General features: G+C 46.3%; 1 protein-coding gene across 4 annotated transcripts in view; it reads right to left on the bottom strand.

The window, feature by feature from the left end:
• Window positions 1-26440, bottom strand: part of DEUP1 (deuterosome assembly protein 1) — a 73885-nt gene that overhangs the window by 16446 nt on the left and 30999 nt on the right. For 3 of the 4 annotated variants that reach the window (XM_048495658.1, XM_048495659.1, XM_048495660.1), the window contains exons 8-11: window positions 23735-23880; window positions 20979-21084; window positions 15755-15952; window positions 10021-10217 (exon numbers count right to left, since the gene is read on the bottom strand). In XM_048495658.1, the coding sequence (XP_048351615.1) occupies window positions 10021-10217; window positions 15755-15952; window positions 20979-21084; window positions 23735-23880 (647 nt within the window). Of the gene's footprint in view, window positions 1-4895; window positions 5090-10020; window positions 10218-15754; window positions 15953-20978; window positions 21085-23734; window positions 23881-26440 lie in introns of those variants that run through there. The other variant, XM_048495661.1, reaches the window with a different exon arrangement.

Raw genomic sequence — 26440 nt, 5'->3', positions numbered from 1 at the left:
AATTGACCTTTGTTCTCCTAGAATTATTTTTGCTGTGAGAGCAGCATAATACCCCCACCCTGTAACAATTTATAAGCAATGCAACCATTACAACATAGCATATTTAAATCATCACAAGGTGGGGGGGGGGAGTGTTCCGGTGAAAGAACGCTCACTTACATAAAGGAAAAAACCTATTACACATATTGATCATATAAACTCCACTAGAAAAAAAGATACATGTCTATAGATATTGGATTTGGCATCTATCTTTGTATCTTTTTATTGATGCTTTGTTTTAAAAACGTGTATTTTTAATACTGGCAATTTTAATTTGTTGTGATAGAGTTATTCAAAGTTTTACACGCTGCTTTGGTTGTCCTTGGGCTGATACTGCAGCCTCGAAATAACTGAAGCAAACAACTAAATAAGCCATTGTTCAGGCTAATGACGAGGCTAAGAACAATCAACCTTTTCAAATGAGGGCTTGTTTATCTTTAATTATTTTGTAGGTGGAGGGATTTAGACAGGTGCAGCTTGCCTGCTTCCTGAAGCAGTGAGAGAACAAACAGCCGAGGTCACCTATCCTCTGCAGTCATAAACACCCAGGAATCCTAATGAGGAAATCCTGCACTAAATACAGAAGAGTCTTTGCAAGAAACCCACAAACTAAGCACAACACTGCGATACAGAGAGGACAAGACGGAAAACTGTTGTGGTCTCTGTCACATTTCAGGCAAGATTGGCTCTCTCCCTTTCTGGTTGCTGCCACCATTTGGGGAAAAATCCAGCCCCTCTCTCTCTAGTGTGGCTGCCTGAAGCCAGCCTTGCAGGGGTATCGTTCAGTAGCATGTCAAAGCACAAACTCATAGCTTCTCACCTCGCTCCAAATACATTTTAAATAAGAGAGAAACAGATTTATTTATCTGGTTGTGGTGGTTTTTCTGGGCTGTGTGGCCGTGGTCTGGTGGATCTTGTTCCTAATGTTTCGCCTGCATCTGTGGCTGGCATCTTCAGAGGTAACAGACTTCCCTCTGTGATACACCTCTGAAGATGCCAACCACAGATGCAGGCGAAACGTTAGGAACAAGATCCACCAGACCACGGCCACACAGTCCGGAAAACCCACCACAACCAGTTGAATCCGGCCGTGAAAGCCTTCGACAGATTTATTTATGATAACCCTTAACAAAACTAGATACATGGGCTGATTCAGAACGTAATATGTACCTATGGAAGTGAAATATACAGAACAAAGGAAGGAGCTTGTGGGGAAGAGGCATCCTAGTCTGTTAGGGGCACACCTGAAAAACTGCTGGGCTGCTGTGTTGGTGGTGGGGAGGGCAGATCAAAAGCTCCCCTTCATCCCTCACAGCGCTCGGAGCCTCACTGAGTGACCAAGCAATTTTTAAGGTGAATCGCTTAGAGAAAGAAAAGAGATCTTTCCTTCCGCTCCCCGCCAGGGCCAACATAGGTTATGTTGTCTCCCTTTTTTCAAACTGGCCCTAATCCATGGATTTAAGTATCTGCATACACACTGACTACCCTGTTTCCCCGAATATAAGACATCCCCTGAAAATAAGATGTAGTAGAGGTTTTGCTGAAGTGCGAAATATAAGGCATCCCCTGAAAGTAAGACGTAGCAAAGTTTTTGTTTGGAAGCATGCCCGACAAACAGAACACAGAAAAATAAGACATCCCTTGAAAATAAGACATAGCGCATCTTTGGGAGCAAAAATTAATATAAGACACTGTCTTATTTTCGGGGAAACACGGTATTAATAATATTGACAAGAGTGGAGCATGCAACAACTTTTGGGAGAGAGGAAACTCCAGTAGACTTCTTACACTGCATGTCTGCTTTGGGCCCATTCCTTCCTCACCACTGCCTCTTACAAGTTGTCTACACCCCGCCCCCATGTCTGTGCATGGGTAGGCATCAGCCTTTCGCTTCTGGGACCTGCCCCTAAATTAGTTTTAAACATAATGTTTTTCTGAAACCTTAGGGTAAAGGTTTGCAGACCCCTTTACTGTAGCAGCGGCTGGTCTCATTTTAGCCATTTTTTTTTAATCTACATAGAGACAGCTCTTGGCTGTTATCCTTTTGTCTATCTCCAACTGAGGATAAAATGTCTTAAGAGCAGGGAGTCTGAACTGGGCAATCTACTGTTTACTTTCCAACTCTGCTGTTAATTGGAATACGTTCTGTTCAATACTTTTCATGCATAAAGACACAAACAAGACGCCTCTTAGAGCAGCAGCCTTCAAACATTATAGGCTGAGGAGCTCGCGAAAGTCAAGAAAGAGCTCGAGGGCTGGTACGGTTGACAAATCTGCAGGAAAAGACGGCAAGTTTGGTTTGTGGTGTCGGCAGAATGACTGCTGAGCAAGCAAAGAAGTGTAGGCAATTAAAAAAATACAAAGCCGCTGATTTTAGGAACTAGCATTGCTGTACAGGACAGAGAGGCAGGTTATTGACACCTTAAAACATTTGGGGATAGGAAGTCAACATTTCCTCCAAGGAGTTCTGCATTGTTTTTTTCCCCCAAAAAATGTTTTATTTGCAGCAGCAAATTGTTTTAAATGCATCCTCTTTTCTAGTGATTCTTTTGGCTGAAATTTTTAAAAGGCTTCATTTGTGTGCTGTCCCTTTAAGACACACCCCACTTACGGGAGCCAGCAGAAAGGTGGGCGCCACCGTGCTCCGCCCCTGGCCTCCCTGCAGGCTGGCACCTGCCCTCCCCAAGGAGGCTGGGGGAAGGGGCGAGACTCAGTGGCGTGCGGCCCAGGCAGGCGGCTTGGGTGGATGCCACAGCGGTAGGCCAACTTCTGTCCTCCCCAGCCTCCTTGGGTGGGGCAGGAGTTGGCCTGTAGCCATGGCAAACAGCTCAGCCAGTGAGCAGTGCCCCAGCATGTGACAAAACACTGAGCGTCTGGGGACATGGGATACCCCATGTTCCCATTAGTGGTACACCACTGGCAAGATAGCAGCAGAATGCAAGGAAGAAGAAGAAGAGTTTGGATTTATATCCCCCCTTTCTCTCCTGTAGGAGACTCAAAGGGGCTGACAATCTCCTTGCCCTTCCCCCCTCACAACAAACACCCTGTGAGGTGGGTGGGGCTGAGAGAGCTCCGAGAAGCTGTGACTAGCCCAAGGTCTCCCAGCTGGCGTGTGTGGGAGTGCACAGGCTAATCTGAATTCCCCAGATAAGCCTCCACAGCTCAGGCGGCAGAGCGGGGAATCAAACCCGCTTCCTCCAGATTAGATACACGAGCTCTTAACCTCCTACGCCACTGCTGCTCCAGCAGCCAGCAAGTGGAAGAGAGGACTGAAGGGCTGACCCCTCAGCCTTGTTCATCAAGGGGACAAAGTGGTGGGCCGCACAACCTATCGGAATGCCGAAAACAAACTGGTCTAGTTAAAAAGTAGGGGGAAGCAACTGTATTTATCTTGCCTCATGCAGAAGCCCTGTGGCTGAAATGCATCTTATGTTTGTAACACTAGGACAGTGATGGTGAACCTATGGCACAGGTGCCAGAGGTGGCACTCAGAGCCCTCTCTGTGGGCACGCACACACAGAGTTCATCATGTGGGGGTGGAAAATCACCTCCCCCCCACACACACACATCTAGGCTGGCCTGGGCCACTGAGCACGATGTGCATGCATCGCAGTGAGTAGGGAGGACTTGGCTGGTGGGCCTAGTGCCTGTGCTCTGGGTGGCTGCTGCCCGGGGGTGGGGGGTAGAGGAGGCAGAGATGCTAGAGAGGCACAGAGCGGTGTGTGTGGGACTTGCTGGAGGCTAGAGCAGGGCTGGCTCCCCTTGCCTCCAAGCAGGGAGGAGGAGTGTGGGAGGAAGAGGGAGCCAACCAGTTTTTTCTAAACTAAAACTCAGCATTCAGGTTAAGAGGAAGACCGAGTTGTTCCGCCGGGCCTTTGGAAAGCCGCTGAGTATACGGTTTCCTATTCCGACATATCAAGGTTACATCCTCCAATGGAGGAGTCCGGTCGCTCCCTAGGGGAGGGTTTTAAAGGAAAGGATTGACCGGGTGCCTTTTATTATGATATTACCTGTTTCTAATGTGTAGTAATTCTGAAGTATATTTTGTAATGTTGGGAGCTTCTTATGCGGGTCATTGTTGTTGTTTTAATTGCATGGCTTCGTTCCTATGCTCTTATTTGTTTGTATTAATTTGTTGTGCACTGCCCGGAGCCCCTTGGGGATGGGGCGGTATAGAAATCAAATGAATGAATGAATGAATGAATGAATGAATGAATGAATGAATGAATGAATGAATGAATGAATGAATGAATAGCTGGGTTGGCACTTTGCGATAAATAAGTGGGGTTTGGGTTGCAATTTGGGCACTCGGTCTCAAAAAGGTTCGCCATCACTGCACTAGGAGCTTCCCCCAACCAATGCGTCCTTTAAGAGTGAACAAGCTGAAATTTATCATAATCAAGCATAAAGGCGGGAGGATCTGCTATTAAAAGTCCATGCCATCAGGAAACTTGCCATGTGCATCTGGCACTATATTAAATAGCTGTTCGGATACTCACCATGGGGCTTCTCCAATACAACAGTTTTGGACCTACAACTGGTGTGTGTGCGCTAAACTTGATGCACCATCTGTATATATAAGGCTGACACGGTGAAGGCATAAAGCACACTTGTTATTTTTGATAGGAAATCTTAACAGGATGCCCCAAAGTGAGAAGCAGCAGATGTTTTACATATTTAGATTTAAATTCTCAAAAGACTGCACGCACTGTTTTGCGAGAGTTTGCCTAGTCCTTGTAGAAAAATATTAACATTATTTTTGGATTTCTCCCCACTGGACCAACCGGCCTGCTTGTAATTAAAATATTTAAGAGCGCAAAGGCAACATGTTGCAAATGAAGAAGAAATCTCTGTGTATTTTGAGCATATGTGCTGTTCAAAAGAAGATATCAACAGGGTTTCACACCTAGCTTTCTTAGCTGGTGAGTACATGTCGTTTTGAACATACAAACATACCTTGTATCCAGTCCAGGTATTGGTTCATCTAGTTAAGCATCACTGATTCTGATTGGTAGGTGTCTCTTAGGGTCTTGGGCAGCATCAGCAACTGCTATATGAAATATGTTATCGGGAAATGGCAGGATTAAAATGGAGTCCTCCTGTATGCAAAACATGTGCTTTATGGCTAGGTCACAGCCAGTGGTGGGATCCAAAAATTTTAATAACAGGTTCCGATGGTGGTGGGATTCAAACAGTGGTGTAGCGCCAAAGGGACTGGGCAGGGCACGGTGGGGGCATGGCCGGGCATTCCGGGGTGGGGCATTCCTGGGCAGGGCTGTGGCAAGGATGCAGGGCACGTGCGCCCCAGGTGCAGTTCCCTTTTACTTGGCTATTATTGTAGCCATTTTTGTTAAGGGCAAAAGCTATATGCTGCAGAAAAGTGACAAGTTAGGGATTGTCTGCTTGAATTCCCATCTGCTAAACTCCTAGAGGAATGAAGGCTAGAGGTGTGTGTCTGCGGTAAAAAAAGTGAGGGGTGGGGTACCATGGGGTGGGGGGTGGGGGTGGGGGGTGCCATGGGGGAAGGGGGGCCGCAGGGGGCCCTGGAGGGCGATTTTGCATTTCCCACTTGACGAGATTTGTTGTACCCAGGGACAGAGATTACCCCCTTGTCCCTAGTGGAGTTAATCATTAACACCCGGTTCTCCGAACTGAGATAATTTTAATAACCGGTTCTACCGAATAGGTGCGAATAGGCTGCATCCCACCTCTGGTCACAGCCTTTCTCCTTAGAAGCTAAATAACACTGCCTGATTGGTCCGCCTTGCTTGTCTTGCCTGCTCTGTCTGTCAGAAGTTCTCCAGGACCTTAACCTGCAACCTGTCATTCACCAGGTGCAACTGCTGGGGACTGAATCTTGCATCTTTTACACATGAAGTATGGCCTCCAGAACCGCCTCAAAAACTCCTCCCCTTCATGGCTCATCATCTAAATATATAATACACAATCCTAAAGAGAGTCACAGCCTGCCAAGTCCACTGAAATCAAATGGGACTGGAAGAGTAACCCTCTGGAGAATTCTGGGGGCGGGGGAGCACTGCGGCTGACCAGGAAGTGATGCCATTCTAGGAATGTCCCCAACTTCCTGTGGTAAAAAGCAGAGAGATTTGAAAGTCATTTCACTTCCTGACCAGATGCCATTCTCTTCCCCGTCCCCCACCCCTTCCTTGAACATCAATGGTGATGGGAATGAGAGGTGGGAGATCCCATGCTGGAACCTTATAAATGTTAACCCTAGCTGAACAGTACATCTAGAAGCAGAAGAAGAGTTTGGATTTATATCCCCCCTTTCTCTCCTGTAGGAGACTCAAAGGGGTTTACAATCTCCTTGCCCTTCCCCCCTCACAACAAACACCCTGTGAGGTGGGTGGGGCTGAGAGAGCTCCGAGAAGCTGTGACTAGCCCAAGGTCACCCAGCTGGCGTGCGCGGGAGTGCACAGGCTAATCTGAATTCCCCAGATAAGCCTCCACAGCTCAGGTGGCAGAGCTGGGAATCAAACCCGGTTCCTCCAGATTAGATAAATGAGCTCTTAATCTCCTACGCCACTGCTGCTCTACAGCACATAAGTGTGTTTTCATACCCATGTTGAGAAAGATGGTAACACAGATCGTTCACATACGCAGTCCTGATTGAGTTGTGACTACGATAACTACAGTTGTTGTTTATCATTGCTGTTTATAATTTACTGTTTTATTGGCCTATGTGGCCCTTGAACACTGCTCAGAGCCCTTTGTGGGTGAGCGGTTTATCAAATGTAATAAAAAACAACAACAACAACAATGTGACAGGCAGAATCAGTACAATGAGAATCAGATCTTCACTCACTGGCCTTTCTGCATGATTAAAATAAGATGTTCTGGGGAGTCTTAAAAAAAACCCCATCTCTTCTTTTTTTGTTTGTACAGGACAAAAAATAAATAAAGTATCAGAGGAGAGAACAGTCCTCTCCCCCCCGCCCAGTAAAGCTAATTTTTGCTGGTGCCTGCCATTTTCTGCCATTCGAATCCTCCGTTTGTTGTGCCTGCCGTTAGCTAAACTTGCCTGGGACATTTGCTCTGCGTGCATCGTGCCCGGATTTCTTTTCAGTAAATAAACTACATGAATCAACTCAGCTGTTCTTCTTGCCAATTCTGGCAATATATCATTTTTCTGTTATGTTTTTTTTAAAACTTCGATGAACTATCTTTGAAGACACAAACGAATGATATGAGAATTGGCTGTGATTCTCATAATCGTGTGTTTGTGTCTTTGAAGATAGCTCATCGAATTTTTTTTAAAAAAACAAGAAAACTATACATTGCTGGAATTGGCAGGAAGAGCTGAGTTGATTTGGGTAGTTTATTTACTGAAAATAAATGTTGACCCATGATGAGGCAGTGAAGTATATTGGTTAGAGCAGGGAAGTGATGCATGCAGGGCAAGTTCAGCAAATGGCGGGCGCAGCGAATGGAGAATTTGAGAGGCAGAAAATGGCGGATGCTAGTGGAAATTAAGAGTTTTACTGGGTGGAAGAAATAAAACATTTCCTGCCTGTTTGTTCACACAGGGCAATCAGGAGATGTCTTCAAGCTGTCTTGAGGGGGGAAAAGATATCTAAGTTAGTGTTTTCTAAAAACCCTTGAGTTGAAATAAGACGTCTGGAGGACATTTGGGGGGGGACCCTGTGTGGAGTCCTCCCCCCAAATGCTTTCCCCTCTGTCCTCAATACATTTTATTTGGGCTGTGCAGAAAGGGCCGTTCTCTATTCATCTTTTCCAAAGGAGGCTGCTCAAGGAGAGCAGTTTATTAGGACAACCTGCCCTTCCCCTCCTTGGCAGAGGTCGGCAGCTGAGGAGTCCCATGAAAGCAGTGTTTCCTGTCAGGTCATGAAACCCATTATGATCGCATTATAATAGTTCCCGGACTATTATGGAACGGCCCGCTCTCTTACATTAATATGTGAAGAATGGCAGCGAGCTCGGCTTCATTGGCTTGCCTCCTGCTATAATTGATGGAATTGCGGCGGAATGGTTGGAGTGAGGCCGCGGTAAACTACACTGCCCTGAAGTGTCATTGTATAAAAGTAGCTGGGGGGTCAAACTCAAAACTGCTAGACTTGAAGAGATCAAGCCGTATATGTCTTTGCTGTTCTTAACAATCACGCCACGCATTAGGTACTCAGCGTGTTGCGCGGATCCTCATTTTCCAGTTAAATGCCCCATTATTTGATTCCTTACATCCCTAAATGTTGCAAAAAACCCCCATCCAGTTGTGAAATATTAACACTCATTTCTAAATGTTGACCCACGGTGAGGCAGTGAAGTATATTGGTTAGAGCAGTGGTTCTCAACCTGTGGGTCGCGACACCTTTGGGGGGGGTCGAACGACCCTTCCACAGGGGTCGCCTAAGACTCTCTGCATCAGTGTTCTCCATCTGTAAAATGGATAAATGTTAGGGTTAGGGGTCACCACAACATGAGGAGCTGTATTAAAGGGTCGCGGCATTAGGAAGGTTGAGAACCACTGGGTTAGAGTGTCAGACAGGGGGATTCAGTTTCAAATCCCACCTGCCAAGGAAAGTCTGTACCTTTCCCGTGCCAACCCGGTTAATTTATGAAGTGTCTGGGCCACAGTAATGGAGGTGTTTTTTTTTAAAAAAATGTTTCTCTTCATGTACTGTTTTCCTCACAGAAAATGACTTCTCAAGCTGTTCTAATTCCTGGTATGGGGTTAAAGGTCCTGACCTGGAGAGCTCCAGGCTAGATGAGACCTCAGAAGCTAAGCAGGGTCAAGCATTCCGATGGGAGACCTCCGAGGAATACCAGGGTTGTGACGTGAAGGCAGGCAGTGGCAAACCATCTCTGAATGTCTCCTGCCTTTAAGTCTCTACGGCATTGCCATAAGTCATCTCAGGTCGAATTCCCACTGGAAAATTTTACGCAGATCAAAACCAGGTCGTAGTGAAACCGCACCTCTTCATCGAAGTTTCTACCTCCCCACCGCAGCGAGCACACAGCAGACACGCCCGGTTCCAGAATTCTTAGCAATCCCCACTACCAGGTGATCTCACTTCACTGGTCTCCCCTGATTGGCTGGCGTGCCTTGATGGGGTGGGACCTTTTCCCCTGCAGAAACGTGCCTTGTTGGGGCAGGATCGCAAAAAAGGCTAACGTTTTAAAGTTTAACGTTTAACCGTGTGAACAGTTAACTGTTTAACTGTGTAAACATTTAAAGATTCAACAGCTACATGTTTGACCGGTTAATGTCCTTCTGCGTCCCTTTCTGCTCTCGCTCGGCGATTGCAAAAGCAAAAAAGAAACTCAGGAAAGGCTGGCTGCGCGTGCATCACTTCAGCACCGGCAGAGAACTGACTGGTTGCTCAATTTTTGTGTCACGCTCCGCGGCAGGAAACGAGTCAGGGTTTCAATCCTTGTCCCTCCCCACGGATCAGCTCTGAACCATATCAATGGGGGTCTATGCCACTTGCAACCAGGTCCTGCTAGGACACGGGATAACGGGGAGAACGAGCGTCAGAAACAGAATCTGCCGTGCAAGCAATGAGGAGGTCGTTCCTCAAACCTGGTTAGTTTGCGTCCTGAAACCTGGCTAAGAAGGTAGTGGGGATTCGACATGAGACTTGACAGCAAGAAATGAAAAGGGGGAAGGAGGTAGGCAGGCATGTTAGGCTTGGAAGAATGAAGGGGGCAATTTGAACTCGGGAAATCCAAGTTAGAACAGTCTTAGATCCCACAGACATATAGCTCTGTTTGACACCCATCCCACCCCTTACAGTTCCTTTTTCAGGCCCCATAATGCATCTGTGGTTCCATTCTTGGAAGCCCCATCATCACATGTAGTTTGGACCTTTGCTGGACTTCTCAGATTTATCTATAATTTATCCATTCTGTAAGAACCGCAGAAGAGTTCATCCCTCTCATCTGCCTTGGAGACGTCAGAAAAAGAGTTCAGAAGGGACAAAAGAACATTTGTCAGTCAGGTACCTCTCCTTTTCTTGCATCACGACTGCAGTAGGGACGCCACAACTCCTTCTGGAGTATGTAACGAAGTTCACCCGGAAAGATGCTCCTGGGTCCTCTGGCAATTGAACGAGTTCGTCATGTAAACTTTCATTCTCCCGCTCCGGCGCGTGAGTGGAATCTGAATGGGCCTTGTGTTCTTTCTCAGACAAATCTATCATCTAGCGAAGGAAATTAAAAACAAAGCAAAACACCAAAAAAAATCTGTTTATTTACAACTCCGCCGTAATTGAATTCGTACACTTCAGCAAAGAAACAGGCACAAAGCGACATCTTGCTACTTATTTACCATATGTAATCACAGAGCATTTATAGTAAATGATAACGCCGGTGGAACTGCCTCTGGAAACAGCAAAGAAGATAAATGGGTAGATGGAAGAACAGCCTATATAATATGAAAACATCATCTTACAAGGCTCGATGAACCCTGCATTCAAAGCAGTGCCTGCTTTTTGTTTTGATCATTCAGCACATTTGAATTTTCTTGCCCTAGAAGTCTTAAAGAGGGATAAAAGAAATCCTTCGCTGCCACTCTTGTAAATATTTCCATTACGGTGATCCCTCAAGTAATGTTTTCACAAAAGGAAAATGCAGAAAAACGGTGAAATCGTTACTATATGCTTCTTTTAAAACCTCCCTCTATAAAATTACAGTATACGCGTGTTAAAAAAGAGAATGTCTTTTGGGGAAAAAATAGTTCTGGTTCTAAGAAAAAAAACGACTACCACCTATAAGAAAATAGGGCACAATCAATTAAAATAGGGCACAATCAATTAAAAAAACCCCACTGGATTAAATGGGATGGAATTAAGTACGAGCATTTCTCTTCCACTGAAATGGGTAAAATTTAATGTTTAGAGGTCTTGATTGTGACAGGAACAAGATCAGGGCTTTCCTAGCATTGAAAGAATACACTGCAAAAATAAAAAACTGACACGTGAATTTAGTTTAATTTTAGTTTAGTTTATTCGATTTGATATCCCGCCCTCTCGGCCAAAGCCAGGCTCACGGTGGCTAACATACATATTAAAATCACTATACATTATATGAGTTAGAAAACTACTTTAAAACATTCAATAAACACTTTTCTCCAGATGGCAATCAGTCCACATTACCCATAAGACACGTACTAACACCTGAGGGGCTAATAATCAGGGCCAGCAGATCTCAACAAATCTTGTGCAGCAAAACGGTTCAGTTTTACATGCTCTCTGAAACTGACAGATGTACCACCCTACTCTGCATTGGACAGACCTCACCTGGAATACTGTGTACAGTTTTGGGCACCGCAATTCAAGAAGGATATTGACAAGCTGGAACGGGTCCAGAGGAGGGCAACCAAAATGGTAAATGGTCTGGAATCCATGCCCTACAAGGAGAGACTTAGGGAGTTGGCTATGTTTAATTTGGTGAAGAGAAGGTTGAGAGATGACATGACAGCCATATTCAGATATTTGAAGGAATGTCATGTTGGTTGTTTTCTGCTGCTCCAGAGATTAGGACCAGGAGTTCAAGGTGAAGGAAAAGAGATTCCACCAAAACAACAGGAAAAACTTCCTGACAGCAAGGGCTGTTCGACAGTGGAATGCACTACCTCGGAGTGTGGTCTCCTCCTTTGGAGGTTTTTAAGCAGAGGCTGGATAAGCGGCAAAGCCACCAAGGGGCGGGGGTGTGCGCAACGCACCGGGCGCACCGATTCTAGTTGCGTGGGGGGGCGGAAAAATTCCCAGCCCCCCGCGGTCTCCCCCAAGGCGCCCCCCTTCCGTGGCGCCCCCCACGACGCACCTCCCACTTAATTTTAAGGAATGGAACATCCCAGAGAAGAAGCCTGCCTGCGTTGCCTGGGCCTGGTGGGAACTACTCTGGCCTAGCTATGCCCAGTGGTGGGATCCAAAAATTTTAATAACAGGTTCCAGCGGTGGTGGGATTGAAACTGGCACCACTGCACACACGCACCTCCAGTCCCTATTGGGCAGGGAGGTTGCTTTAGTAACCCCTTCTCGGCACTCAGAAAAAATTAGTAACCACTTCTAGAGAAGTGGTGAGAACTGGTTGGATCCCACCTCTGGCTATGCCTCTGGGCTGGATGAACATATGTCGGGAGTGCTTTGATGGAGCCGAAAAAGCAGTGGCTCTGGCAGAAGCCAGCCCTACAACTAACAGATTACTGTCAGAGGACCACAGGGTCCTCCATGGGCAGTATGGGGAGATGTGGTCCTGAAGTCCTGAAGATTCGATTTAGGGAGTGAAATCCAATTCTAATGCCACTTAAAAAAAGCTGTAAAAAATCTATTGTAAAAGAATGTTTACAGATTCTTGTTTCAATTTCATAACTTTAGCCATCATCCCTGTGCCTACAGTTGCCACCTCTGGATTAGGAAACTCCTCGAGATCTTGGGGGTGGAGCCTAGGGTTTGGAAAAGGGAGGGAGATTAGCAGGTTATGCCTTAGAGTCCACCCTCCCAAGCAGCCATTTTCTCCAGGGCAGAGGTCTGCAACCTGCGGCTCTCCAGATGTTCATGGCCTACAAATCCCATCAGCCGCTGCCAGCATGGCCAATTGGCCATGCTGGCAGGGGCTGATGGGAATTGTAGGCCATGAACATCTGGAGAGCCGCAGGTTGCAGACCCCTGCTCCAGGGGAACTGATGTTTGTTGTCTGGAGATCAGTTGCAATTCCAGGAGATCTCATGTTACGTTGCTAGATGGAAAAAAAGTGAGTTTTTAAATGAAAGAATTGATGCCTATTTGATCACCTTGGACCTAAGATGACGCATAACAACAAAACATACAGTAAATACTTTGCGTTGACAACAGAGCTTCCATTTTCTGAGCACTTTCCTCCATGTTTTCCCTAATGTTTCCCTTCCATGGATGGTGTTTCGGCATCATCTCTTGGAACTGCCACAGTGACTCCCCACCCATCTTCTTTGTATCCTTTTCTTCAGCCATCCACTATAGACTATAATAGCTGTGTTAACATTGGAGACGGATAGTTGTGACACAAGATCCGTGGTGGCGAACCTTTGGCACTCCAGATGTTATGGACTACAATTCCCATCAGCCCCAATTGGCCATGCTGGAAGGGGCTGATGGGAATTGTAGTCCATAACATCTGGAGTGCCAAAGGTTCGCCACCACTGCACTAGATCATTGCAGCGCTATAGCATTACAGCAATCACAGACTTTAACTGAAAGTTGTCAGAAAGCCCTGTGGTGCAATGTCAGGAAAAAAAGTGTTGGGGGAAAAATGATTTTAATAGGCTAACAGCGAGAAAATGGCACTGATACGGACAGAGCTGAAAAATGCAAACCGGTCCTTCTGGTTAATGTGTCCATGTACTCGGACTGCGTTCCTTCCAAAACAGTAAAGCAAATTTGAGGAAGAGTATATTGAACACCAGGAAAACGTGGAACAGGAAGATTACACCAGGATTTTGTGTGGATGCTCAAAATCCCTGGCCCAAAAAAGATCCGGCTGGCCTCAACAAGGGCCAGGGCTTTTACTGCCCTGGCCCCTACCTGGTGGAACAGGCTCCCTAGGGAGATCAGGGCCCTGCGGGACCTTCAAAGTTTTCGTAGGGCCTGCAAAAAGGACCTGTTCTGCCAGGCTTTTGGCCAGCCGGGATGACCATCTGACCCTCATACCATCTTGGTCTCCCATGGGCAGGAATGGGGTTGGGATAAGTCGCCATCTGCAAATTTTAAATTGTTTAAATTCTATGAATTTAAATATTGTTATAGATTGTTTTTATATTTGTATTTATGATGTTGATGTACACCGCCCTGAGCCCTTAGGGGGAGGGCGGTTTAAAAATGGAATGAAATAAATAAATAAATGCACACCAGTTTGGATGCCCGGGTGGACAAATATCTCTGTGCGAGAGCACTCTAGACTTAACCGTTTCTTCTCTTCAGAGAGTCCTTGGAACGGTCATTCTGCGAGGAGAGATAAAGACCTCTGATAATTCTTCCAGCATCTTCATGAAAGTGCTAGTCTAAAATCAATATTGTTTGTTGTGTAGCGAGGTCGTAATATTTTTCAGAAGACAGAAAGCAGGGGCTGGATTTACCGATAGCATTTATCACGCAGTGCAATTAACTTCTAACACAGATAACTACTTAGGCCGAGTTAAAGAAAAGGACTTGAGTCCAGTTCTCACAGAGTGCATTAGCCGCTCGGTACCCCATATTCAAGAATTTTGCACAACAAGAAGCTTAATCCAGCATCTGAACTGAAAGTGATTTAATCTTGTTTACTTCATATCCAAAGTGTCCCTCCTAAATGGCTTGGGAAATGGGTAGAAAGGAACTCGCTTATTCAGTCGTGGGAGCGGGAGAGCTGTGTGAGTTACACTGCCCATAAAAATGCTCTTCAGGTAAAACTTTACTTGCAGATTCTTGCACTTTATCTAATCATCCACGCTTTTATCAAATCACCCGCTGAATAACATGAATATGTCTGTTGCCCAAGGCTTTACCATCATCAATGGAGGGCATAATATTCTGAGCCTGCCTTTCTCCTCCAAGAGTATGGATCAGAACAGGCTAACGTGGTGGTTAAGAGCAGCAGTGCCGTAGTGGTTAAGAGCAGGTGCATTCTAATCTGGATTCCCCGTTCTGCCGCTTGAGCTGTGGAGGCTTATCCGGGGAATTCAGATTAGCCTCTGCACTCCAACACATGCCAGTTGGGTGACCTTGGGCTAGTCACAGCTCTTCTGAGCTCTCTCAGCCCCATCCAGGAATGGAACAGAAGACTGATTACTGGGTGGTAGTTGTTTGGATCCAAAGGATCCAAAGATGGCTTTTTCAGGAGATGTTCATCACTGCCTCCTTCAGCTTCTCTCAAGCGGATTCCGGATGGGCCAAAAACAGCAGTGTGAAAATGGTGTGAAAATGATGTAAAATGGCTCAAAATGGTGTAAAAGGGCTTACACTGTTTTCACACCGCTGTTTTTGGCCCATGCGGAATCTGCCTCAGGGACAGATCGATGATGTCCGCCAGGTGGGCCCCTACACCCCATCACTGAGAACTTTCACCAGCCACGATGGCATGGGTCTAAGGGGCAAGTGGTTAGCTTCACATCAGCCAGAATTCTGTCAACATCATCCTTGGAGAGTTGGCTGAAATGATGTATCACGGGACCCAAAGACGGCCAAGGGGGCCTCCAATTCACTCACTGCATCAATGCTGGCGGGGAGATCTTGGTGGAGTGACAAGACTCAATCCACAAAATAGTTCGCAAAAGTCTCACATTAAAATTTCAGGACTCCTCAGAAAGGGACATAACACCTAATTATTCTAAATAATTCCAGTAGGCATGAACTAATGGATGCAATGCAGGTTGCATATTATTAGGGTTCGTGGATTTATTAGGGTTTATGGGCATCATGGCTAAACACTTTTACCTTGCTAGTATGTTCACGAGGAGCCGAATGCTAGGAAATGTAATAGTTAACAGGAAGAAACAAGGTCAGGAATTCTGGACAGCAGGTCATGTATTATAATAAGACGAAGTCCTGATTATTTTCTTCTGTTTGATGTAGTAATATTAGTGGGAGACAAATGGCCTTATTTCCTGCTCCGGCCAAACTGTTTCCCCTCATATTTTACGAGGTAATAACTTCTGTGGCCGCCAATAGGAGCTAATCTCTGTGAAGAACAACTGACCATTGCGATTTCTATTCAGTTTGCATACCTGTTGTTTCCCTAACATTTTCTCTTTTAGCTCCGGTTTCATTTGTAACTGCCTTTCCAGAAGAGCAGCTTTCTCCGCGATAGTTGCTATAGTGATCTCTTTCTGATGAAGCTCTCCTGTCAGGTCAGAGATTTCTGTCCTCATTCTTTCCACCTCAGAGCGATGGGACTGCGCTTCCTGATAAAGACGGTCCCTTATCTGCGGTGAACGTGACCCAAAAAAGAAAAGAGGAGGGAAGGCAGAGTTTCAGATTGTATCATTTTTCACCGACCACCGACTTTGGGGGCTCTCTGGCTCCAATATGCTGACCTTTCCAACCATATTAGCGATGGCAGGGAGATTTCGCAGTGCCTTATGATTCAGAATACGCAGCTCTGCTACTTGGTTCGTCTTAGAATTTATACTTTCACCTATCTGTCTTCCTGGTTCGGTGCCCCATGGGAATGGACTTGAGGAGTAGAAGACAGTTGGAAGACAAATTGGCCAACAGCCTTCAACCAAACTGTCCTTCCGCCTGTAACATTTTCTGCAAAAATTAATAGTCATGAAAAATACTGATTGGAGGGGGGCTGGAAATCTACCTGCAGGCTGTGTATTATTGGTCCTTTTTCCTTCAATGCAATTAGACAGTAAATGGATTTGTGGATCGCAGACCAGTTTTGGGGAGGTTTTAAAAGAAAGAAAGGTATTAAAAGAAAGAAAGAAATGTACTAAGGCAGTGGTACCCACTTCACAGGTTGCAACTGCCATCAATCAAAATAGCCAGGTGTACTTCCATCCTTGGCATGAGACCTGTGCCTCAGGGAGGCAGCCAACTTATCTGTTCCTCCTGCAGCGATGGCTTCAAAGTGGGAACCGCCTGCCAGCCACAAGCCTGTCCCAGCAAGAGCCTTGCCCTTTCCATCCTGAAACACAGGGCAGGTGCCCCACTGGGGGGTGGAGCTCAGAACAGCCCCAGGTGGCATGTCAAAGGGCTCCTGAATGGCTGGAAATCACTGAATTGGTCAGACCAGAAAAGAAATAGGATGAGCTGACCCGACTGACAGTGTCTTGTAAGGTGCTAAGACACTAGTGGGACTGTGTCGGTATTGCTCCCCCCTCCTCCTGGATCCATCTTGGGAAAAGGTCACATGTGAGCCCTGTGCAATCCTAAGTAGACTTACACCCTTCTGTGCTCAATAAGTTTAAAAAGATGTATGGTGTAGTGCAATGGCGTTCAATTCTGCCCCTCCAGATGTTCGTGGACTACGATTCCCATCAGCCATGCCATGCTGGCAGGAGCTGATGGTAATCATAGTCCACGAACATCTGGAGGGTAGAGCTGAATATCCCTGGTGTAGTGGTTGAGGTGTCAGACTAGGACAGGGGTCTGCAACCTGTGGCTCTCCAGATGTTCATGGACTACAATTCCCATCAGCCCCTGCCAGCATGGCCAATTGAACATCTGGAGAGCCACAGGTTGCAGACCCCTGGACTAGAATCTGCGAAACCCAGGTTCGAATCCCCACTCTGCCAGGGAAACTTGCTGGATGACCTTGAGCCAATCACACCCTCTAAGTCTTGACCCTGGCACGTATTTAGATGGCAGGCCTCCAAGGAGTACCAGGGGTGTGACGTTGAGAGAAGGAAACTGCAAACCACCTCTGAATGTTTCTTGCCTTGAAAACCCCACCAGGGGTGCCTTGAGTCAGGTGTGACTTGATAATGAAAATAATGGTTGAAGATTGAATTGTTAGGTTTATTGAAGCCCGCGTATTCCCTCCTCTGCTCCTTCTGACTGCCTCTTGTTTTTCTCATTGCCAGGAACAACAGGGTGATCTTGCAGCTGTTCGGATGCCCCTGACGTGAAAACTAATTCTGGATTCTCGTCTGTCCCTGCAGTGATGAGACTAGAGCAGGGGTGTCAAATTCACGGCCCTCCAGATGTTCATGAACTACAATTCTTCCTCCCCTCCCCCCCTTTTTAATTTAACAATCTGGGGCTTTGTTGTTCCCTTTTAGAGGGAGTTTTTGATTATTGGATGCCATCTATTTTTCTGAGCTGCTGCTGTTGTTTATTGTTATGATTACATATTGTATTTTAAAGTGTATTATTTTTTATGTTGTAAACCGCCCTGAGCCCTTAGGGGGAGGGCGGTGTATAAATTTAATAATAAATAAATAAATAAAATAAAATTCCCATCAGCCCCTCCCAATATGAGCATTGGCTAATTGGCAAGGGCTGATGGGAATTATAGTTCATGAACATCTGGAGGGCCGCAAATTTGACACCTGTGGACTAGAGGAAAACGCAACAAGGCTTTCTCTTGCCTTCTCCCCAGAGAATCTGAAAGATTCCAGCTATCCCAGTCCCATTATATAGTTTATTAGATGTCTCCTCATCCTATTGATTGCACTGACTTGACTGAGTCTCAGGGAGAAAGGTGCACTATAGATAACATAAATTAAATAAACAAAACGAGGCTCAGGCGGTGCTTCAAGCTAAGGTACGGAATAAAACGGATGTTTGGAAAAAGATGTCTCCCTCCCATCTCCCTAAGTGGGGTTGTTGTTTAGGCAAGAAGAATCGTCGGAAATAACTTTTGGAAGCCTACTGAAGAGAAAATGCCCCCAAATAAAGACAATATAGGATATTAAAATGTTGCGACCAGAGCCATTTAATGGGTTGTTCTCTGGCACTGGACACAGCCTTGAAAGTCACGTTTCCCGGATTGTCAGTTCTCTCCTGGGTGTACAATGAAGACTGTGGATTTCCAAAACCTTTTTGCCAATAACAAGTGGGAAAATACCAACAAATTAATGGAGTATTTAGAACAGTGTTACCCAGGGGTGGGATTCAGCAAGTATTACCCAGGGGTGGGATTCAGCAAGTTCGCACCACTTCTGAATTACACACAGTGTGTAACAGACTTTCCTCTGTGATACACCTCTGAAGATGCCAGCCACAGATGCAGGTGAAACGTTAGGAACAAGATCCACCAGACCACAGCCACACAGCCCGGAAAACCCACCAGAACCAGTTGAATCCGGCCGTGAAAGCAATACACGGAAAAGAGTTTGTAAACCACCTTGAGTCTCCTTACAGGAGAGATCGGAGGGGTACAAATCCAAACTCCTCTTCTCCTTCTATCATTCTGAGCAAATTAGAAATGCTCAGAAGGGCACTTTTATAAAGACAATTATATGATGGAATGGATTCGGAAAGTGCTTTTATAAGGGAGCCGTCTGTTGCATTGTTTATTATGGTACCATCATGCTTTAACCACATTCTCTTCCACCCCTGTAATCCATTTGCCGCATTGTTTATGGTGTGCGATGCCTGAGAGTAGCTTTTGTTTGCATTTTTCTATGGCACTATTTATTGGATGACTTATGCTGTCTCGTTGCATTGGTTTTATACGTTACAGTCTGCCTCAAGACTCAGAAAGAAAGGCAGGCTGTAAATAAATGAGACAAAATAATTCTGGTCCAGCCGTCCTTTGCCAGGTTTTGGGGCATTCTTTCCCAAACTCTCCTTTCTCAGATAATTTGGGAAGGGCACCATCCAAACATGCTATCATGCCATCTGGATAGGAATTTGTGCATTTGTGCAGTCCCTGCCCTTATCAGTGCCATTTTCTAACTGCCCTTCCTGTCTGAAGGCACCACATTTTCGCTGCGGCACCACTGAAGGACTTCTGGAGAACCTTTATTTAAAATGGTAATTGCTATAGGAATTGCTATAATGCTAGAGCAATCCAGATTTATTTTTAAAGGAACCCTCCAAAAGCTCTCCTGTGGTACGAGGAAAAATTCAGGGGGAAGGAAGGAAGGAAGGAAGGAAGGAAGGAAGGAAGGAAGGAAGGAAGGAAGGAAGGAAGGAAGGAAGGAAGGAAGGAAGGAAGGAAGGAAGGAAGGAAGGAAGGAAGGAAGGAAGGAAGGAAGGAAGGAAGGAAGGAAGGAAGGAAGGAAGGAAGGAAGGAAGGAAGGAAGGAAGGAAAAGAGTTTGAATGTAATACTTTGCTTTTCTCTCCTGAAAGTAGACTCAAGGTGACTTAGAAATTCCTTTCCCTTCCTCTCCCCACAACAGATGCAGAGGTGGGATCCAACCAGTTCTCATCACTTCTCTAGAAGTGGTTACTAATTTTTTCTGAGTGCCGAGAAGGGGTTACTAAAGCAGCCTCCCTGCCCAATAGGGACTGGAGGTGCATGTGTGCGGCGGCGCCACTGTTTGAATCCCACCACCAACGGAACCTGTTATTAAAATTTTTGGATCCCACCACTGAACAGATGCCTTGTGAGGCAGGTGGGGCTGAGAGAGTTCTGACAGAACTGTGACTAGCCCAAGGTCACCCAGCAGGCTTCATGTGGAGGAGCAGGGAAACAAATCCAGTTCACCAGATAAGAGTAGGGAATCAAACCTGGTTCTCCACATTAGAGTTCTCTGGTCTTCACCATCACACCATTCTGGTGCTCACTGAAAACTCCTGCTTGGAAGCTGACAGCAAATGTGCACGCTTCCGCATTCACAGCGGTAATGAATGCCAGGAAGAGAATCCTCGCTAAGTGGATACAGCCTGCATTTTCATTACAAATTTATCACCTCATACTAAAGCAGAAAAGCATCTCTGGAAGACATATTGTATGACTGGACCTATCAGTTCCCTGGGGCTGTCACTCTAGAGTAGGCCTTATTTTAGAGTTTGTTCTCCATTCACTTAAAACAATTGCCATCAAACCAAGATAGCAGTTCCTAAGAACAGCACTGTGCCCGAAAACTCATCCCAGAATCCTATGCAACATGCAAGGGTTCTGCAGCTGACGGTTCTCCCCAGTGGTGGGATCCAAAAATTTTAATAACAGGTTCCGATGGTGGTGGGATTCAAACAGTGGCGCCGCCGCACACACGCACCTCCAGTCCCTATTGGGCAGGGAGGTTGCTTTAGTAACCCCTTCTCGGCACTCAGAAAAAATTAGTAACCACTTCTAGAGAAGTGGTGAGAACTGGTTGGATCCCACCTCTGGTTCTCCCGGGATAAAACATTTGAGGACAATATGTGAGAAAAAAGGCAAGAAGATCTCCCGGGCACACAAGTATCACACAAAGCATCTTCCTAAACCTCTGGATTAATAACTCCAACAAACTTCAAAGTGGGAGTACAACTTAGGTCCTAACGTTGCCTTACTTGTGTTTTTGAAATCCTTTTGTAACATCAGTTTCTGAAACACATCGGGTGGGAATTACCTGGTGTAGCTCTTTCTGTTGATTTTCACACCTCTGTTCCAAGACAAGCATCTCAACTTTTTTGGTCTCCAGTTCCTTGATGCACTGGGCATAAGCCGACTGAAGCCTTTAAAAAGGAACCGTTACAACGTTACAAGCCCGGATTCTTCCCTTGGGGGAAAAATCCAAATAAGCTCAGAGCAGGAAGAAAGTGCTATCTTTGTCACAGAAAATGCAGGATACAAAGTTACTTGAATCAAAGTCACGGAAACCAGCAGACTGTTATAACTGGAGAAGATTGAACTATCGACATACTGAGGACAAATCTGAGGATTTTCCCACAATTCTCCTCAAGCTTCACTCAGGTGTGTTCTATACAGGGACAGGCTAACCTGCTTCCCGTTGCTGCCGCATCTGCCAATACAGCACTGCAACGACAGGGATTCATGGTGTGTTCCTTGCGTTACATCTGCCCCAATCCCCTCCTTCCCACAAGAGCCATTTCTGCCATCACATCTGCGCCATTGCTTTCTCCATTTTTTTTATTCAATTGGCAACTGACATTTTGTTAATAGCGTTATCAAATGATGACAATCCACTGGTTTCTCTTTTATTTACAAAAGACAAGCTGGCAGGGGCTGATGGGAATTGTAGTCCATGAACATCTGGAGTGCCATAGGTTCGCCACCACTGCGACTAGTCCCTTTCCGTTGAACAGATTAAAAAATGTACATAGTTACTAATTTACTTCATATAGTGCGCCTTTCTCCTCAGTGGGGACCTAAAGTGGTTTACATTGCTCTCCATTTTATCCTCACAACTCTGAGGCAGTATGAATGGTCTGGGGGTCCCCCAGCAAGATTCCATGGCAGAGAAGGGATTCAAATGTGGGTCCCCTGATCAGAGGTGGGATCCAGCAGGTTCTCACCAGTTCCCGAGAGTGGGTTACTAATTATTTGTGTGTGCCGAGAGGGGGTTACTAATTGGGTCCGCTTTTCCATCTCCACGCCCTCTCCTCCCCGAGAGGCATACTGCCTTTGAACATGAAGGTTCCATATAGCAATTGCGACTAATAATGTAACTCCCTGAACTGGGTTAATCCCAGGTACTGCAATTCATTGATTCTCAGCCTTTCGTGCCTTTTATCTCACCAGTCTCTATCAAAGAACCTGTGTGTTTCACCATTGCTGTGTTCAGATTTGTGAGCTGGGGCATTTTCTATAATGTGATAATGATTTAGAAATGACCTGGCGTAAAAAAGTTTTTTGGGGTCGTGGTGGGGTGGCTGCCCATGGGGGGGGGCATCCAACTCAGGTTTTGGCCAGGGCTCAGGTTTGCCTAGGTACGCCTCTGCCCCCTTTGCTGAGGGGGGGCTGGCGAGGGAACCTGTTACTAAAATTTTTGGATCCCACCACTGCCCCTGATTAAATCTGTCTCCCTCTCCAAGCTAACACTGATGCCAGTGGATGTGACCTAGTGGGGCTTTGGCCCAGCAGGCCTTCTGCATTTGCCAATGGAGATCTGACTAGCTCTGACGATTTCTAAAAACTGCTTTGGCAACAGCTGCCAGCATTGCACAAGCGCTTGCGCTGCAGGACTGAAAGGAAGCTCCATGTAAGCAAGAAAATATTTTTTCAACAATCTGTTCATTTAAAAAGGCCTGCTGTTAAGCCTCTGCCTGAAATGTTGAAGAGTTACAGTCGATGTTGTGCATAACCTCACTCCCTGACATTGGGTGTTTGGCTCCGCCTCCTAAGGCAGCCATTTTGTGACTGCCCATAGCAACCTGTGCCGGAATTCCAAAGGTGTAGGTGGGCTGAAAAAGGCTGGGGGCTTCTGTGCCCAACAGGACGGGGTGGAAGTCCGCCTAATATCTTCTGAAAGTTATACCATGGGGATGGGGCCACCACCAAAAATAGCTACCTCAGAAATGGGGGACCATCCCTATTTTGGGAGCGATGGAGGGGAAGAGAGAGAAATGACAGTCCCCCCCAAGTACCCTGCTACTGATCTGAATCAGGTCCCAGCACTATGATCCCAATCCACATTCGGGGAAGCGTGCCTGCTGCAGCTTTTATGTTAAAGAAATGTTGCAAAATCTAGTCACAGATCTCCCTTGTAGCATGATGTCTGACCTTGAGAGCTCTGCAACACTGCTTCCAAAATGGAAAATGATCTGAAATGTTAACCCAGAATATCTGTTTATACACCAGGGTTAGTTTCAGGAGGGAAGCCATATTGGTCTGCAGTAACAGCTAGATTCAAGTCCAACAAGATTTTGTGGGGGGGGGGGAGAAGCGGGGAGGTTACAAGCTTTGATGCTCTAAGATGCTACTGGACTCAGTGGAATAAGTGGAGCCTATACACAGTAAATTGCTTTGAAAGGCCAACATACATATTCTTGCAGATGGCTTTCTATATCTAGAACATGGTGAGAAAAAGTAACTAGGGTCGTTTCCCCACTTACCTGCTGCTGCGCGCTACTCTCCCCAAGTAGTGCGGGGTCCCCCGGCACTCCCCACTACAGGGGCGTCGACAACGCAGCCGCCCCGACGCTGACGCTGTCGTGCCCCCTCAGCGCGCGTCATTCCTGGTGCTCCTCAAAACGGCGCCTTTTGATGACCCCACGCAGAGTGCGGGGTCGTGGGGAAGCCCGGGAGCGGGCCAGAAATGAGTCGCGCTGGGAGTTGCACGCAGCAACCTTGGGTCGAGGTAAGTGGGGAAACGCCCTAGGTCATCCCACTTCCAAAGCGCAGAGCTGGGTTTCCAGTACTTACTTCACGTGATTATCTTCCTTACTTTTATAGTCTTCCATTTTGGCAACTTCTTTTTGCAACTGTTGGCATTCCAGTTCCACCATGTTCAGGAGATCCTCCCGTGACCGCAGTTCATCTTTCACCTCCGTAAACCGGGCTTCGAAATTCTAAACAAATCCAAACGCTGCATTCAAAACTGCTCATTCAAACATTAGTTTTGAAGCTTTCTCGCATTAAAAATCCTATTACGCTGAAGAAATCCAAGGCACGTCGTTTTACTTGGAAAACAGCTTTTAATGTGATTGCACTCTTCTCCTCTTTTGATAGCTTTCCTGAGATTTTCACTTGCAAATCTCTTTCCTCAGAAGGCTCTCTCAAAAATAAAACACATATTGAAGCCTACACACTGAAAGTCTTAGTAAAGAGGGACATTTCCAAGTAAAATACAGGAGAAAATACCATCCTACTTAATGATCACAGAACTGTCTCATGGAAGGCACTATGTTTTGCAAGGACAATGATTTGTATTTAAACTTAGCCTTTCCCCAGCAAAAGAATAATTTCATCAGAGAAGAAGAAGAAGAAGAAGAAGAAGAAGAAGAAGAAAAGGAGGAGGAGGAGGAGGAGGAGGAGGGGTAGTTTGGATTTATACCCCACCTTTCTCTCCTGTAAGGAGACTCAAGGTGGCTTACAAACTCCTTTCCCTTCCACTCCCCACAACAGACACCTTGTGAGGTAGGTGGGGCTGAGAGAGTTCCAAAGAACTGTGACTAGCCCAAGGTCACCCAGCAGGAATGTAGGAGTGCGGAAACACACCTGGTTCACCAGATAAGCCTCCGCCACTCAGGTGGAGGAGTGGGGAATCAAACTTGGTTCTCCAGAGACATTTCACCCTTGAATTTTGACATTTCAAAATTATTACTTATTTCATTATTTTCATTGTTCTCTTCCATTTTACCCTCATGACACCGTGAGGGAGCCCAGATACCCAGAAAGCTTCCGTGGCAAAGCAGAGATTTGAACCTGGGTCTCCGAGAATCTAGTTCAATTTTTTCTGATCCCACTCTTGCACTGCAGTTTCCCCCACTGCCCCAAGCATAGGCCCCGTGGATCCCCTAAGCCCGGGGAGGGGGGCATGGTAAAACATAGTGGGACAGGAGAGATATCTGAATCGAATCAGTATCTTTATCACCCCTAATTCATAATTCTTCTCAAAGAATCGCTATTTCCAGGACTTCCTGGGTAAAAAGCAGATGTAGCCAGTCAAGCAGCCAATCTGAAGCCACTGTTTACATCCATAGGGTATATTCTGCCTCCCAAAAATGCATTCCATGTTCTTGAAATTACGTATTATATGCTTTTGGTAGGTATGCTAATGCAAGTCTACTATCCGATAGCAGACAACTAACTGATATCTGCGAACAGGTCATCAATCAACAAGGAACAGGAAAAAGTTGTAGATTTCACAGTCAGAAGTTCAGAACTGTAGGAGGGTATTTTCTCCATTTACTCGAGTACCTTCCAAATTGAAATGCTGAGCTTTTAAGAGTCTCTGGAGCAGTCAGGAGTGACTCAGTTCCAAAAAAGATTCACAACAAGCAGTCAAAGCAAGTCTCTTGAGATGGGTGGAATTTTTGGTGTGTGTGTGTGTGCGTGCGCGCGCGCGGGTCTTTAAATTACTACAGTCACTATGGGATCTTTAGTAAACATTTTCATATACTGTCCCTCCAGCTGAAGGGGGGAACAACCCCAAATTAGTAGGCTGTGCATTCTTTACACCACTCCATGAGGACCCAATTCAGCCACTTCTGCTGCTTTACCGGTAGTGTTACTGTTAGGGAGTGGCTGGAGATATCCCACTATTAAAACTAATCTCCAGGTGACAAGGATCAGTTCCCCTAGAGAAAATGACCACTCTGGGAGATGGCTTCTATGACATTATATGCCACTGGTGTCCCTCCCTTCCCCAAATCCTGCCTTCTCTATGCTCCGCACCCCATCATCTCCAGACATTTCCCCAACACCAGAGACGAAGTGAGGGGAAAGTGCGCCCAGGGCGCGCGAATTCCCTGTGCCCCTGCCGAGGCACTGGTAGATTCCCCACCCACCATTAGATGCGCGCTCCTCACGGCAAATATCCTGGGGTCCTGCAGCACTCTCCACTACACCAGCAGTGACAACGCAGTGACAACGCAGTCACCCTGATTCTGCCGCTCCTCCCACCCCTCAGCGCACATCATTTCGGATGCTGGTCGGAAGTACACCTTTTTGAAACCATGCGCCGAACATGGAGCAGGGGGCCCCTCCACTTTCACTTTTGAAGTGGGGAAAAGCCCACTGCCTGCCCCCACACACCCCCGCCACACCCCCTCTATGGCCCGGCCCAGCTATGCCTCCGCTGCGGCTTGTGATCTATGTGCTTGCTACAAGTCGGGGCCACAAATAAGGAAATGCTGGAGGATTGGACCTAATTGTCCTTCATCTGTGTTCCTCCTAGCTAATTTTGCTTATTTTAGCTCAGGGGTCTGCAACCTGTGGCTCTCCAGATGTCCATGCTGGCAGGGGCAGATGGGAATTGTAGTCCATGAGCCACAGGTTGCAGACCCCTGTTTTAGCTGGTGTGTATTGGATAGAACAGTGGTTCAACTTTCCTAATGCTGCAACCCTTTAATATAGTTCCTCATGTTGTGGTGACCCCCAACCCTAACATTGATCCATTTTACAGAT

This window comes from Sphaerodactylus townsendi, linkage group LG04 (genome assembly GCF_021028975.2).
Source record: "Sphaerodactylus townsendi isolate TG3544 linkage group LG04, MPM_Stown_v2.3, whole genome shotgun sequence".
Classification (NCBI taxonomy): domain Eukaryota; kingdom Metazoa; phylum Chordata; class Lepidosauria; order Squamata; family Sphaerodactylidae; genus Sphaerodactylus; species Sphaerodactylus townsendi.
This window is presented reverse-complemented; position numbering and strand designations above follow the sequence as displayed.